The sequence below is a fragment of the Pavona decussata genome, unplaced genomic scaffold, assembly GCF_977016875.1.
Source record: "Pavona decussata unplaced genomic scaffold, jaPavDecu1.1 SCAFFOLD_330, whole genome shotgun sequence".
Lineage (NCBI taxonomy): Eukaryota > Metazoa > Cnidaria > Anthozoa > Scleractinia > Agariciidae > Pavona > Pavona decussata.
In genome coordinates, this window is record NW_028145718.1 from 196,053 (window position 1) to 210,347 (window position 14,295).

General features: G+C 37.5%; 1 protein-coding gene and 1 pseudogene across 2 annotated transcripts; both read right to left on the reverse strand.

Annotated features, from left to right (window-relative positions):
- Positions 1-3,667: 3,667 nt before the first annotated feature.
- Positions 3,668-8,827, reverse strand: LOC146453412 (uncharacterized). Of its 2 annotated transcripts, none has more exons than XM_085096564.1 (3): positions 8,726-8,827; positions 5,696-5,836; positions 3,668-4,031 (listed from the first exon to the last, which is right to left on the reverse strand). In XM_085096564.1, exons 2-3 carry the CDS (start codon positions 5,751-5,753, stop codon positions 3,706-3,708), a joined length of 384 nt encoding a protein of 127 aa, XP_084952690.1. In that variant the 5' UTR covers positions 5,754-5,836; positions 8,726-8,827; the 3' UTR covers positions 3,668-3,705. The 2 variants fall into 2 exon arrangements, with proteins under 2 accessions (XP_084952690.1, XP_084952689.1); XM_085096563.1 differs by lacking the exon at positions 8,726-8,827 and adding an exon at positions 6,147-6,883.
- Positions 8,828-9,380: 553 nt separating this feature from the next.
- Positions 9,381-10,124, reverse strand: LOC146453413 (uncharacterized; annotated as a pseudogene).
- Positions 10,125-14,295: the final 4,171 nt, after the last annotated feature.

The window sequence follows — 14,295 nt, forward strand, 5'->3', positions numbered from 1 at the left end:
CTTAAAAGGTTTTCCAGAGTTATAAATGATTTGATCCTCTTAAGAATTCTAGCATTACATGTCACTTTTTGTCTAAAATTTTGCAAGTAGGTCCCCAAGACAGACATATGTTGATAGCGAGGCCAACACACTTACTTTGTACTTGCCACTTTTTGTAATGTACGTTATTCCATTTACGTACAATAAAATTTCCCTTCTAATGTCGCAATTCTCTGTCGTTATCCACAATTACCATATAATCTGTTTTCCGAATATTTAATGTAAGTTTATTTGAGCAGAACCAAGTAAATATTATGTTGAGATCTTTGTACATTTCAGCCTGAAGAATGACAAATTATTAGAAGAACTCGCTAAGTTTGTATCATCAGCAAATGACCTGTCTATGGCTATAATTTAAGCTTTTTAGTACTGAAGTCGTTTATGTAAATAAGAAAAACAATATCCTATATACTTTAAAAAAACTGTTTCCTGTCTTTCAAGTAAGATCTGAACAAAGTTATTGCTTAATCCTGCACTCCAGTTTCTCTAATAAGGGGTTATGATCCGCAACGGTATCGAATACCTTTTTTAAGATCTAGGAATATAACACCACTAACCATGTCTCAATCGATATTAAAACACCACTGATTTGTCATATCGACAAGTGCAGTCACTGTTGAGTGAAGCGACCTAAACCCAGATTGACGAGGCCAAATGAGGTGACTATCTGTAAAATAAGTGTTCATCTGCTCGTAGATTATTCTTTCGAATCGATTTCGAAAACTCTAGGGCTAGTTATTTAAACAGTCTAACTTAGGCCCGAGGGCCTCGAAATCTGTTTATAAGTGGTTGATTTTAAGTACTTATCGTCAGCAACAGACAATGTTGAGACATGACTGTTGGCAAAATTGAAAATGGCTTAGAACTTGGTTTTGTTAAACACCGTCTAATCTGTCTTTTAATAACTGAGCCTATATGTGATATATTCACATTAAATCATTCATCCTTCACGGGTATATTACGAACTAACAATATGACCAGCTCCCAGCTGGCTTGAGAGTTCAGTTGGTAGAGCACTGCACAGGCATCGCAGAGGTCGCGGGTTCGAATCCCTTTCAGTCAAGCCTGTTACACCAACAAGAATCTCAACAGTGCAACTTTTAAACCAAATTAACTTCTGTAAGGAAATGCATCAAACAGAGGAGTAGGAGTTTTCTCATAGCAGGCATTATTTTGATGTTTTGGCAAGTTTCACTTCGCCTTCAACTTTTAAAGTAGAAGAAAATGTGGTGCTGTTCTTAGCCTTAATTTTTTGATTAAGTCAGAATAAGTGAAATAGACATAGAGAATAGGGACTGAAATCCAATCAACCAATCAGTCTGATCGTTTTAATTGGCTCCTAATTATAAGGCATCATGAAATAAATAGATCACGTTTAGCCTGTGAATAAGCACACTAGGAATAAATACCACTCTTTTATTTTATTGCCACACTTATGCTGTCCTTTGAAAGTGAGGGTGCCATATGGTTTTTTTTTTTCATTTTACGATGTCAATGCGAACACGCCCGAAAAGCCGATTTCATAATCATGATTCAACGGGATATCTCTACAGTACCAAAAAAAAGCAATTTGTTTTTCGCCGTAATTCGCGTCCTTGCTAACTTGCCCAATTAGGCCAAGTAACGTTCATTTTACTAATTAATCAGGGAATGAAATTGGCTGGTGGCCTTTTTTGTGCCCAACATGTTGGGAGCGTCTGAGCACGCTTTTCCTCAAAGTTGTACGAATGACCAGGTATGCAATACTGGAGGGGTTTTGTTTATCTAATTAGTGTTTATTTAAAAAGTTATTCATAATGAAAATATTAATATGCTAGTGCGTAGAAAAATAAGCATTATCTTCAGACAAAGAATTATAATTAGAGGTCTCGCATATTTTTGTATACGTTTTTACCTAAGGTTCAACGGCAATGGTTTTTTTTTTTTTTTCAGAATTTCTTCCTTTTCGAGTTGCTAGTGAATACGAGATTGAAATTCAATAAACCGACTACTTGTGGCATTTGAGTACTGCCTGTTACCAATAAGTTCTTTGTCGCTGATTAACGCGGCCGAATGTCAAGCACTAAAATTTCTTTCATCAGTTATTAGCTATAGGTTAGAAATTCCAAAAATTTAGTGTGAGAAAATTAGCAAAGAGGCCAAGTCTGGGGGCCCGAGTACGTTTAAGCGGACTTTCATGACGGTATGAGTTTTTCAAAGCGTAGTAATCATGAATTTAAATTCCATAATTGAATGAGATATAGGAGAAATTGAATTGGTACAGTTTTTTTTTAATACGGTGACCAATGATATCTAGGTCTAGGAATAAGGAACTGATAAAAAAGTGAACTCTTACCCTGTTCTCAAACCAGCCGTAAAGCATGCGAAACACGCCTTAGATAACGTATTTATGCCTTGAGGGGAAGTAAATCTCCTTCCGTGAAAGAAAGTTAGATAAAATTCCACGGGAAAACTGTTTTCCCTGTCTTGCCCTCGTGTCGTGCCGTGTAGCCATTTTATTGTCCCACAAAAGGTTACCTTCAAGGGAGGGGTGGAGATGAGTGTACAGTCCAACTAGTCACATGGCTGACGTGGGCTCGCTGAATGGTCTGGGATTTACGAGCATTTCTTTTATACCCCTTCCCCTCCACCGGCTGGAATGCTATTCGCTACATGATAACCATTCATGTAGAGACAACTTTAGAATTATCCTATTATATCATGGTAATTGAAACTTTTGATTGTAGACCACTTTAATAACGAAAAATCATTGACACTACTGGAAATAACACCTTATTAGTTTGGCCTTTCTACTAATTTTAAGATACTCTTTGGCTTTTCGTTGCCAAGCCTACATGAAAATTTGAAATTACCTTGATAAAGTAGGCTCGATTACCAGCCGCTGTCCCGAGGGAGCGGCGAAAATCGAGCCTATTGATAAAGAAGAACGAGATCTAGATCAAGTTTTTTGTCAGTTGTAGTAAAATAACAACACAACACGCACGACGCCTTCTGATCGATCTTCCGAATAAAAGTTCAACGCGATAGCCACTTCACCACTGCTTAAGATGAGACGGTGCTATACGTCCTATACAAGATTCTATAGTCTGTGTGGCTCCAATTTGTTTCATTCCTTGTAGGTACAAAAACAAAATTGCACATTTCTAAATGATTACGTCTAACACGTTCTGTATACGGTTTCTGACGAAATGTTCTTTCATACTTTCATATTCTTTCATTTCGCTAGTCACAGGTATCACCAAAACAGCATTTTTCTTACCTGAGAGCTAGCATGGGCATTTCTGTCATTCAACTACCTTTATACTGGCACGTGTTTTCAAGAAAGAAAAACAAAAATATAAAATACCAGCAAAGCAGTGGCGAAGAATTTAAAACGTACAAAAGAAACTCAAAACTTGCACCACTCTCAGCGGATCGGTAAGTAGACAGATAACATTTCTGGCGCGAAAGCACTGGTTTATTTACGTTCATGTGTTAGAAATACATTAACAGGGCGAAGCCGCGGTATTGATAAAATGAACGTCTTTGTTTGTGTTTTTCTTAATTTTTTTTTATATTACTATTGCTGTCACTGTTTTAAAGGAAACACTTTACTAAGGAGCTCGTTCCGTTGTTTGGTTTACGTCTGTCTGGGTTCCACTGCGGAAGTGTTAATGAGGGCGAAATTCAGACATGATAAGCAGCGGTTAACAACCCAACCAATACATGCATCATGTATTTAAGATTCAAAGTGCTGGATTCATTGCAAGCATCTGTATTACAACAATCCACTTTGCACCTCTGGCCTTGCGTCACACACTCTTCCCCATTGCAGAACTCCAGTATCCCACATCCTTTTTGATAGAAATGAACTTCCGTTCCATTGTTATTTTCAACTCGTTGTAGTTTATAGCAAACCGTCATGTCTTCTGGACAGGTGCGTTGCACATTCTTATCAGCACAGTCAGCCCACGATTGCGTCGACATACAAAGGTTACAGTCCAGGGCTGCGACTGAAAAACGAAATAGCTGTCAGGACCACGTGTGTCCTATTATGTTAGACTTCTACAATAAGCTTTGCTTTCGACAAATTCGATTCGCAGCAACGACCGTAGAAAATTGCGGGAACGGGCACATGCGCACTTGGCGAACGTCGGCGAATTTAATCGTCGATATCTGACATGCCAGATATCGGCGATTTTATAAGCCGATCGCGACGAACGGCGAAAATCGCAATTGCTGAAAGCTGCGTGAATAAGTTTAAATTCAAATTCAAATCTAAGCTGACTGAGGAGCCATGCAAGAAAAAATATTACTTGATGCCATGTTGTGCATGATTGATAGATAATGTCTTACTTGTCTGCACTCATTCTTATGACTAAACACTGAGACGTTTTTTTTTTTTTTTATTTATACCCCAATTTTTCAACAAAGCAGCAGGTGTCTTTCGAGGTTGCAAAATATCACACTACTTATTAGCATTAAAACAAATTGTTACCGGAATGAATTTATTTTTACGCAGCAACAAACGAGCCCGTATTAAACTTAATGAAACGTTATTGTTCGTTTTTCGACTATAAATCTAGCTAACTTTATGACACGTATCTATATTAGTTGTATCAAGATGTCCTATATTTCACTGCGTACCGGAAATGTCGTGCGGGCGATAAACTTGTTTTCAGGAGGTGTGATATTTTGACAATCTCGGCCAACAAAACTGATGTGCATTTTCTAAACAATTTTCGGAAACACTGCATGAAAGATTTTGGTAATAATATTACTGAAAACAGATGAATTCATTGCCAGTAATCTTGTTCGGATCAACGCAGAAATTATCAGAGAAAATGGTTAAAACACAGCATTGATAATATACCATAACACATGGAGACGAAGTTCGCAGTATTTTTCATTATCATTTTTTTTTTTCTAAAAGATAGAGTTTGTAAACTAAGAAAGGCGGTCCCAAATTAAATGAGATTAAAAGAGACATTGCTTTATATAATTTCGACTTATTTACTTTATGTTCCAAGTGGCACGAAAGTTTCGATTAAATTATCCATTTTGGTAAGTAAGTAAGTGAACTTTATCTTACCAGAATGGGCTTATTTTCATAGCAGTTAAATGAATGGACAAAAAATAAAGCGTTGTGTTTTCGTTTTTATCTGAATGCAGTTACGAAAATCAACTTCAGTTTAGGCTGGATGAAGGCCGTAAAATGTAAGCACAAAACTTGCGGCAAAAAGACGGCGGACATCTTGTCATGAAACAGTTCAGTTGCTGGCCGGTTAATCTTTCCAAATTGATGATGATGATCTCTACCTAGCGCATTTTTTGACATAAATGTTGTCCGGTATTATATAACTCCTAAATTCAAAGAATTGAACGTACGTCCTTCTCTAGGAAGAACTCAGATGAGTCTCAGTGTTCTTCAAACGAATATACATTTTCTGGTTTTTAGCTGAATTAAGGTAATCATTTGCCTATGATTTTTATAACGGCAATAAATCAACTGCCTGATCCACGTCGTTTTCTTTCTGAAAAGTTGAGGTATCGAGTTTAAAAGCATTCAACGGAAAATTTATAACAACAAACGAGGGATGAGCAAATGTCCGCCCGTCTTATAGTATTAATAAATACTAAGTATTCAGAAATAATCGATTCGAGATGAAGACCATACCTTCGGAAAAGATCCAACTGAAGCCGATGAGAAAAGTGCCAAGTTTTGATGTTTTCATTTTGTAGCAAAACCAGCGATTGGAAACTGACCCTCTCAACTTATCGTCAGGCACATGCTGTATTGACAACCTTCAGGGCAAAACTGACAAAAAGGTTTGACTCGAATTAATTTTCAGAATAATAATATTAAATAATTTTTAAGGAGGAAACGCCCGTCACGTAAAAACGTGGTTTTTAGCCATGTTGGAAACGTATTCAGTTACAAGTTCATTTTCATTAATGTTTAGAGTTTTTTTTATGAACTCAACTGTTTTATATATATTGCTTTACGAATCTATTATGACCACCTTACCGCGGGAAATTTTCCTTGATTAAAATTATTGAAGCTTTTGAAAAACATTTTAAAATAAAAACTAGCGATATTAGAAAAGATACGTGGACAACATACTGACAATTGTGCGGGATGTAACGGCTGCGACGGGTTTCCTAGAGACACTTAACAATTGCCATCCTTCTGCGGTCCAATTCACTATATATGGAACTAGACGGTCTAAAAGCAACCTACCGTTGCTTGGTAAATATTAAAGAAAGGCTGCAGATTAGAGACATAAGTCTACAGAAAACCAACCAATACAGGGATTAAAGATAAGTTCATTATAAGGAAACCAGGTAGAGAGATTATCCAGGTCCTGGGAAAGATTGTCTAGAATCGCATCGATATCACTTAATTGCGTGCTAAAAGCCTAGGGGAATACTAATGAGGCCTGTATTGTAAGCTGTCACGTTTCAAGTCCTGGCTCGTCGTTTCATGAGAAAGAGGATTCGCTTGGACGAAAGGCCAGTGAATTTCTTTACAGTGGACAATACACTCTATGAAATTTATGAGCTTCAATCCCCCACCGACCCAGTGACATGACTTCATTTAAGACTGAAATTCCATCGACCGGCTAAAACTGAATTCGCCCAAAGCAATTTGTTCATTTGCCGGCATATTATTTGCTACGTTACCATTTAACAATTGGTTCATGCGTCAACCTGGATAATAAACTCAATTTTTCCAAGCTTATTTCTAATGTTTGTGAAAGGGTACATAATCAGATTCAAGTCATTAAAAGATTTAGACATATTTTGAGTGACTCAACTAAAGCACTGCTCTACAAGGCTTTTGTTATGCCACATTTTCAGTACTGTGGCACGATCTGGCATTTCTGTGGTGCTAGGAATTCCGAAAAACTAGTACTCCTTAATAAAGATGTTCTACGTATAATTCTTGGCGATAAAGACAGCACACTTTTAAAAGTGCCGGTGCTTTTGGAAAGTCTAGACCTTGTCAGCTTGAGAACAAAAAGAATTCTTGACATGTTGATTTTAGTTCACAAATCCTTTCAAGTAGCTACACCAGCTTACTTACACCTAGAACCAACGCTAATGGACTCAGAGATATAAACAAGCTGCAATTACTGCATGTAAATATTATATCTTATGGCAAAAACTCCTTCAAATTTCTTGTGCCCAAATTATGGAATATGTTGAGCGATGACTTTTAAAAGAACTACCACTAGCACAACCTATTTTAGAAACTACTGCCTAGACTTTGTAAACTAGCTTATTGATTACTCCTATCTTTATTTATTCAGAATTTATTGTATTCTACGAATAATTCTATAGCATGTATATATTTAATAAATATAAAAATGTTACACTGGTCGAAAGGTATTAAAAAGATCTTAAAGTCCCAACGTTTCGGCTACTTGCGTAAGCCTTCTTCAGGGGTAATAAAATACAAGCTAAGTGACAAGTTTATTTAAGATCGCGTAGTTGCTAGTAAAAACGGAATGTATTAGAGAGTTAGTTTTTGTCCAACAAAGTCAAGGCCCTGTACTCTTGGGGCAGGTACATGCCGTCATCGCGATTGAGTGAACTTTTGCACGTGTTGGTTTCCCATACTTCCAAAAGGCGTCGCGGTTCGCCAACTTGAGCTGGCACGTAATATTGTAGACGATTCTCACGAGATAGTGTGACCAGATTGTAAACAATGTTCGGCGAGTGCAGATTTCTTGGGATGTTTTTGTTCGACCGCTTTTTGGTGTTCTCTGAGTCGAGTATTACATTTCCGTTTAGTCTCCCTGATGTAGAGTTTGTTGTTTTAATACCTTTCAACCAGTGTAACATTTTTATATTTATTATGCAACCATCTGGTCAGTTTTTAAAATGTATATATTAGTTTGTCTTTTGTTTTTTAATTGTACATATATTTTTCACTGTATTTATTTCTCGGAGATACTAGCACTTATACGCTACTCCGGTCTTCAATCCGAGTTGAAATAAAGTTTACTACTACCAGCGTGCGTTCATCGCCGATATGAAGCACGAGTACAAAAGATGGGATGATATTACTTTTCTCCGAAAGATGCGTAAGAGTTGCTCGAGGCGTAGCCGAGAGCGACTCTAGCTTCTTGAGTGCTCTCCAAACTTCCCAAGTGCTTCATACCTTGATGAACGTACAGCTGACTCATGAACCAATTGTTTTATAACATTTTCAACACATTAGTGCCTTAAACCCGTTGATTCTAGGTTGACCAGAGGTTTTCCAAGCATTCACCCAATAGATGTTAATAAACAACCCCACGGATGTTCAGTAAAAATACACAACTTACAGGGTAAAAAAAGCAACACCCCTTTGGTTTAACATAGTTAATGTTTCTTATTATCGAATAAAATACATTGGTTGCCATTTAAAAGTTTTCCAAAAAAACAAACTTGAAAATTTGATCCTCGCGTTAAATGGTTCGGAGAATTCTTTCCGCTCGCGAGGACATGAAGCTTTCCTAAATGAAAAATTTATTCAGATAAGTCTTCTTTCAAAGAAGAAAAGGCGTACAATACTACGATAAACGAGCAAGCGATTTGAAGGAACTGCAAGTCCACTTTCAGTTGAAGTGAATTTATCGAAAAATCGTAAAAAAAACTTTTGGGAATACGAAGAATCGGTCAATTACAAAACTATTTAAGTACAAATTCACAATCAAACCTGTAATTTCTTGTGAATTGGATTCCCACAAGTACTCTAAGATTACCAAGAAAGTCCGTGGCTTAAATAATCTGAGATGTCCGCTTGTATTATATTGTATTGCTATGCTTGTCCAAAAGGGACAAAATATCAAGATTTATTTATTTACCTCAACTTTCATACATCAATGTTAAGATTAGTATGCATATGTTAAGATTTGCATATGTCTGCAACAAGATTTAAAGACACATATCAAGATTCGCACGCGAGTACATCAATTCTAATAAATATTCATCAAGTTCCGAATATAGACACCAAACTTCGCATACCTACATCAAGATACGTTTTTACACGACAACATTCCCATGTACACAGTAAGGGATGCATTTTTTAAACCAAAAATTACAGATAAATGACACTCGTCAAGATTCCTCATATATGAATATCAAGATTTGCATATACATGTACATCGAGATTATGATTGGCTTACAAGTATGAAGTACCATTTCACATGGTTTGCCTGGTTACCTAGCTCCATAACAGTTGCACTGTACTGGCATGAAACGAAATGTCGCATGTGATACCGAACCTCGAGCACTTTTTCGAGTCATTTCTGAGACAGTATTTTATAAATAGTGACAGGCCTGTGCAGCTCTCACGTGCGTGTTTTGGCCGTTTAGAGTTTTGCTCTCACGAGTATATCTTTAAGAGACCTACCTCTTTTGTGTGAAATAAGAGGAGGTTCTTTGTAAATTTCTCTGAGCAATGGTTTTCGTTCTATTAAATGCCGGTTTTCCATTAGTATTTTTTTTAAGTTAGTAACTGATGGGTGGTATTGCGTGACAAAAGGCAAGATTCTTTTGTTTGTGTGACGTTTTTGTTGAAGAGCCTGTTTTCTATTATCAAAGATCACTTCTGAGAGAGTTTTCTGCACTAGATTTTTTGGATAGCCCCTCTCAATAAGTCGTGATTCGAAATGTTTGATTTTTTCTTCAAATGTTGCTTTTGTTGAGTTTGTCCGGAGACGTCTGAGGGCCTCTCCTTTGATGAAACCTCTTTTTACTCATGGTGGGTGACACGAGGAGAAATGTGTGTACTGGAATGTCTCCGTAGCTTTGTAGTGAGTGCGTATATCGAGCACTGATTCGGGAACGGATCTGTTGCCTTTATAAACCACATTGTCCAGGAATGTAGTTTCTGTTTCAGAAATTTCAGCCGTGAATTTGATGGTAGGGTGGTGATTGTTGGCTTGTTCAATGAACTGTTTTAGCTCCTCTCTGCTGATATCCCAGAGGGAGAAGATATCGTCGATATATCGTTTCCAAACGAGCGGTTTGATTTTGCTTCGGCTAAGGAGTTCTGTTTCAACTTTGCCGCCCATAAAAATATTGGCAAAAGCGACTGCCATTTTTGTTCCCATGGCAGTTCCGTGTGTTTGTGGGTAATTTTTACCACAGAACTGGAATGAGTTTTCTTGCAGTATTAGGCCTGGCGCTTTTTCCAAGAACCGCGTGGGGATAGAAGTAAATAATCTAAAAAAAGAGCAAGGCTGATTTCACGGTCAGGGAAGTATATTTTCCAATATTTCGAAAGGCACGGCCTTTCTTCTTCAGGGTATGTTTGAGATACTGAAGTTTTTCCCCGTTTTTCAATGCAAAATGCCGAAGTCACTCACGGATAAATTTTTCTTCTCGAGGTATTTGTTTTTTGACGTCATCAGCGTACACAATGGGAATATGAAGCACGCGCGCGCAATTGAATTTGATTACACGAATTTACCAGCTAGAGCAGTTTCCAAATTGAGTGTCGTAAAACCAAAACAATTACTCTGGCCAATCGCAACAGATGTAAACAACACAACGAACTAATCAGAATTCGAAGCAAATACATGTAACTGGCGTTAAGAGCGGGAAAACGTGTGCGGCGAAAACACTATTGGTTTTGGTTTGGATTCCCATTGGTTGAGAAAGTGGCGCGAGTTTTATTTATAAAATAGCCAGGGTCAAGCAAGCACTGTGATTAGTCAAACTGAGTTCTTTATAACTCCACAATGCACGAAGCATACGTATGGTGCGTGCATTATAATTGTACATATGCACGGAGCACACGTCAGATTTTTTGTCTGTGGAAAATCTGAGAAATTCAGAGACAGTAGTAATGCAAACCAAAGTAAACGCGAATTTATTACGTTTTCCTTTTCAAATTTAAATTTTGTAATCCCAGTGGAGGGCAAAGAACCGGCAATAGTTCTATAAACTGGTATGAGAAAAGAAAAATATGAAGGATTCTGGTAGTTATAGTCAAAAGATGTCCTATTCAGGGTTATCGTGTACGTAATTTCAAATCGGCCGTGCGCGTTGAAATTACTATCCCGATTACTTCCTGAATTGTACTCCACTGATATGATAATCTGATATGATAATCTTTATTTATCCACGGTACAAAATTCGTCAGCTTTAAAAATTCCTAATACTAATATAATAAAAATATCTTACTAAAAAAGCTGCTTTCCACGAATGCCGTGCCTTACAGTTCTTTGAGTAGTCGTTTAAGGTTACAAGGAAGACTGTTCCAGAGAATGGCGCCACTATCGCTGAAGCTGTTTTCGTAACAGTTTGTGCGCGGTAATGGAACGTTGAGTTTATTTTCAGAGTCCCTTAGGTTATATGCGACTTCTCGCGTTTCAAATTTAGAACTAAGATAGTTTGGAGCCAACCCGTGCATAGACTTGTAAACCATCTTAGCTCTCTGAAATTGTTGCTGGCAAGCTAGGTTTTTCCACCGTAGAAGTTTGAAAAGGTGACCAGCATCTACGTCATAGCTTGAGTAGGTCAAAACACGGGCTGCTCTGTTTTGTAGCTTTTGAACCTTATTCCGAAAGGTTATCCCACAGTTTCCCCAAACAATGTTGCAATAATCAAAGTGTGGCTGTATTAAAGCTTGATATATTAGTTGTAAGGTCGCCTGAGGGACAAGGTGCCTTATTCGTTTTATGGCCCCAATACCAGAAGCGACTTTCTTTGTTACTTTCTCGATATGGCCACTCCAATCAAGTCTGTCATCGATGGTCACTCCAAGGGATTTTGCAGTAGTGACCTGGCTAACTTGAAAATCATTAATTGCAAATGTCGGGGACTCTGTGAGAGTACTTAGCCTCTGCCTAAATCCGATAAGCATAAACTCGGTTTTAGTCATATTTAGAGTAAGTTTATTTACTCTCAGCCAATTGTGAACATTTTCTAAATGTTGATTTAGATGCAACTGAATATTGTCTGCATTATCACCTGCGTATGTAAGGTGGGTGTCATCAGCCTGTACATCCTCGGCTCACAATTTGAAAGACAGTTTGGAAGCTCGTTGATGTATATTATAAACAGAAATAGTAATGGACCTAAAATCGTCCCCTGGGGAACACCACAACTTAATAATCAGCTTTGAGAGAGCGATCCGTTGAAGGAGCACATTTAAGTACGATTCTCTAAATATGACTTAAACCATTGGTGCGCGTTACCATATATGCCGTAATTGCTTAATTTTGATAAAAGGATCTCATGGTCAACTGTGTCGAAGGCCTTTTTGAGATCTAAGAAAACAACGGCGTTGATTTTACCGCGGTCAATATTGTACTCCCAAGTGTCTGTGGCCTCAAGGAGAGACGTGACAGTTGAGTGAATACACTCTGTTTTTTTATAAGAACGTCTAATTTTGGAGCTGAGGCTGAACGTTCTTACATTTTATTGCGATTTGAGGCTGAAAACGTTCTTAAAATGTTCTTAAATTACATTGTGTACACTGACCAGGAAACCTATCAAAGTGTATTGCCTGTAGAGATATGGCTTCAAGAACTGCTGATTATGAGAAACCGAGATGTGTGTCACCATTGTTAATGTTATACAAAACATGCATTTAAGTATTTTGGTTAATTTCCATTTGTTACATTGATTTTATATACAGATTAGCAAAATAAAAACGTTCTTAATCGACTCTCAGCCTGGGGAATGTTCTTAATAAGTTCTTAAAATTTTGGTAAATCTCAGCCTCGACGTTCTTATAAAAAAGGTTCTTACAAAAAAAAAAAAAAAAAACAGAGTGTAGCACGAAAGCCTGGGCCCGGTTGTTCGAAAGCCGATTAACGCTAATCCACGATTAAAAGTTAATCAAGGTTTTCATCTCGCTCGTTAAGAATGTTTTTAAAAGCTAAGTTAAAGGTAATGGTAAAGAAAAGTTTAAGGCAAAACTGAAGGACAAAAATCTTTTGGAAGAATTCGTATGGGTTAGTAAATAAGCTCGAATCAAAGTTCACGTTAACCCAGGATTAGCTAAATCAGGCTTTGAACAACTGGACCCTGATTGATATTTACAGATTATATTGTGCTCTTCTAGGTAGGCATATAATTGATCATAGACGATTCTTTCAAAGACCTTGGCCATAACTGAGATCACCGAAATTGGACGATAATTATTTAAGTCGTCCCGATCGCCTTGTTTAAAAAGTGGGGTGACCTTTGCGCATTTCCAGTCATCCGGAAATATGCCTTGACTTATTGACTGGTTAAAAATATCACGGATGGGAATGCAAATGAGATCTGCACATTCCCGAATGAGCGTAGCAGATATCTTGTCAAGGCCAGCTGCCTTTGACTTATTTAGACGATTCAAAAGTGAGAGAACTTTATTTGTACTGGTCGGATGGAGCTCAATCCTTTTTGCCATTACTTATCAATTCCTTGTTCCTAGGCCTAAATATCGTCCCCTTCGGTCAATCCATTTTGGGTCACGTGGTCACTACTTCTCATTAAATTAAGAATTAGTAGCCTCCCACGCAGTCGTTTTTGGAGGACTCGTGTTACCTCCTCCCGGTTTGTGGGAGGTAAGATATTTTAGTGACAATGGGCCACGTGACCCAACTGCAAAGGACCTATTGGTAACAAGTACTACTGAAATGCCACAAGTAGTCGGTGTATTGAATTTCAACCTCGTAATCACTAACAACTCGAAAAGGAAGAAATTTTGACAAAAATGCCGCAGAATCACAGTCACATCCGGGCAGATATTACGTGGATATGTTAACAACATGTATTGGTTCGAATGTGGATTAACGCATACAAAAATATCCTAGACTTCTAATTATAATTCTTTGTCTGAAGATAATTATTTATTTTTCTTTGCACTAATAAACTAATATTGTTATTATCAATAACTTTTAAACACTACATAAATAAACAAAAACCCTTCAGTATTTCATACCTGGTTCGTACAACTTTGAGCGACGTGATGTGAAAGACATTTATAAGGTAGCTCCAGGAAACATTTGTGTGTTAAGACGAACGCCAAATCGCTAGGAGGGGGTGGCCAGTGTGTTATGTATAGAGCTAGGACACCGTGGCAGTTATATTGTAGAGGTTGTTTCCTATAAAGCTTTATATGAATTTACGATTTCCAAGACAGATGATTATGACACATTATTATGATAATGAAATCTACTTTTCGGCTGTGTTCGTGTTGACATCACAAAATGAGGGGAAAAACTCTTATTTTCTGGATTTTAAACTTTTCAAGACAACAGGTCTTTTTTGGGAAATTGTATGAAC

Bases quoted from the DNA above. Each gene is read 5' to 3' on its own strand.
- LOC146453412 (XM_085096564.1), bottom strand. From the start codon at position 5,753: ATGAAAACATCAAAACTTGGCACTTTTCTCATCGGCTTCAGTTGGATC. The intron at 4,032-5,695 runs GTATGGTCTTCA...TTCGTTTTTCAG, and splicing joins CAGTTGGATCTTTTCCGAAG to TCGCAGCCCTGGACTGTAAC.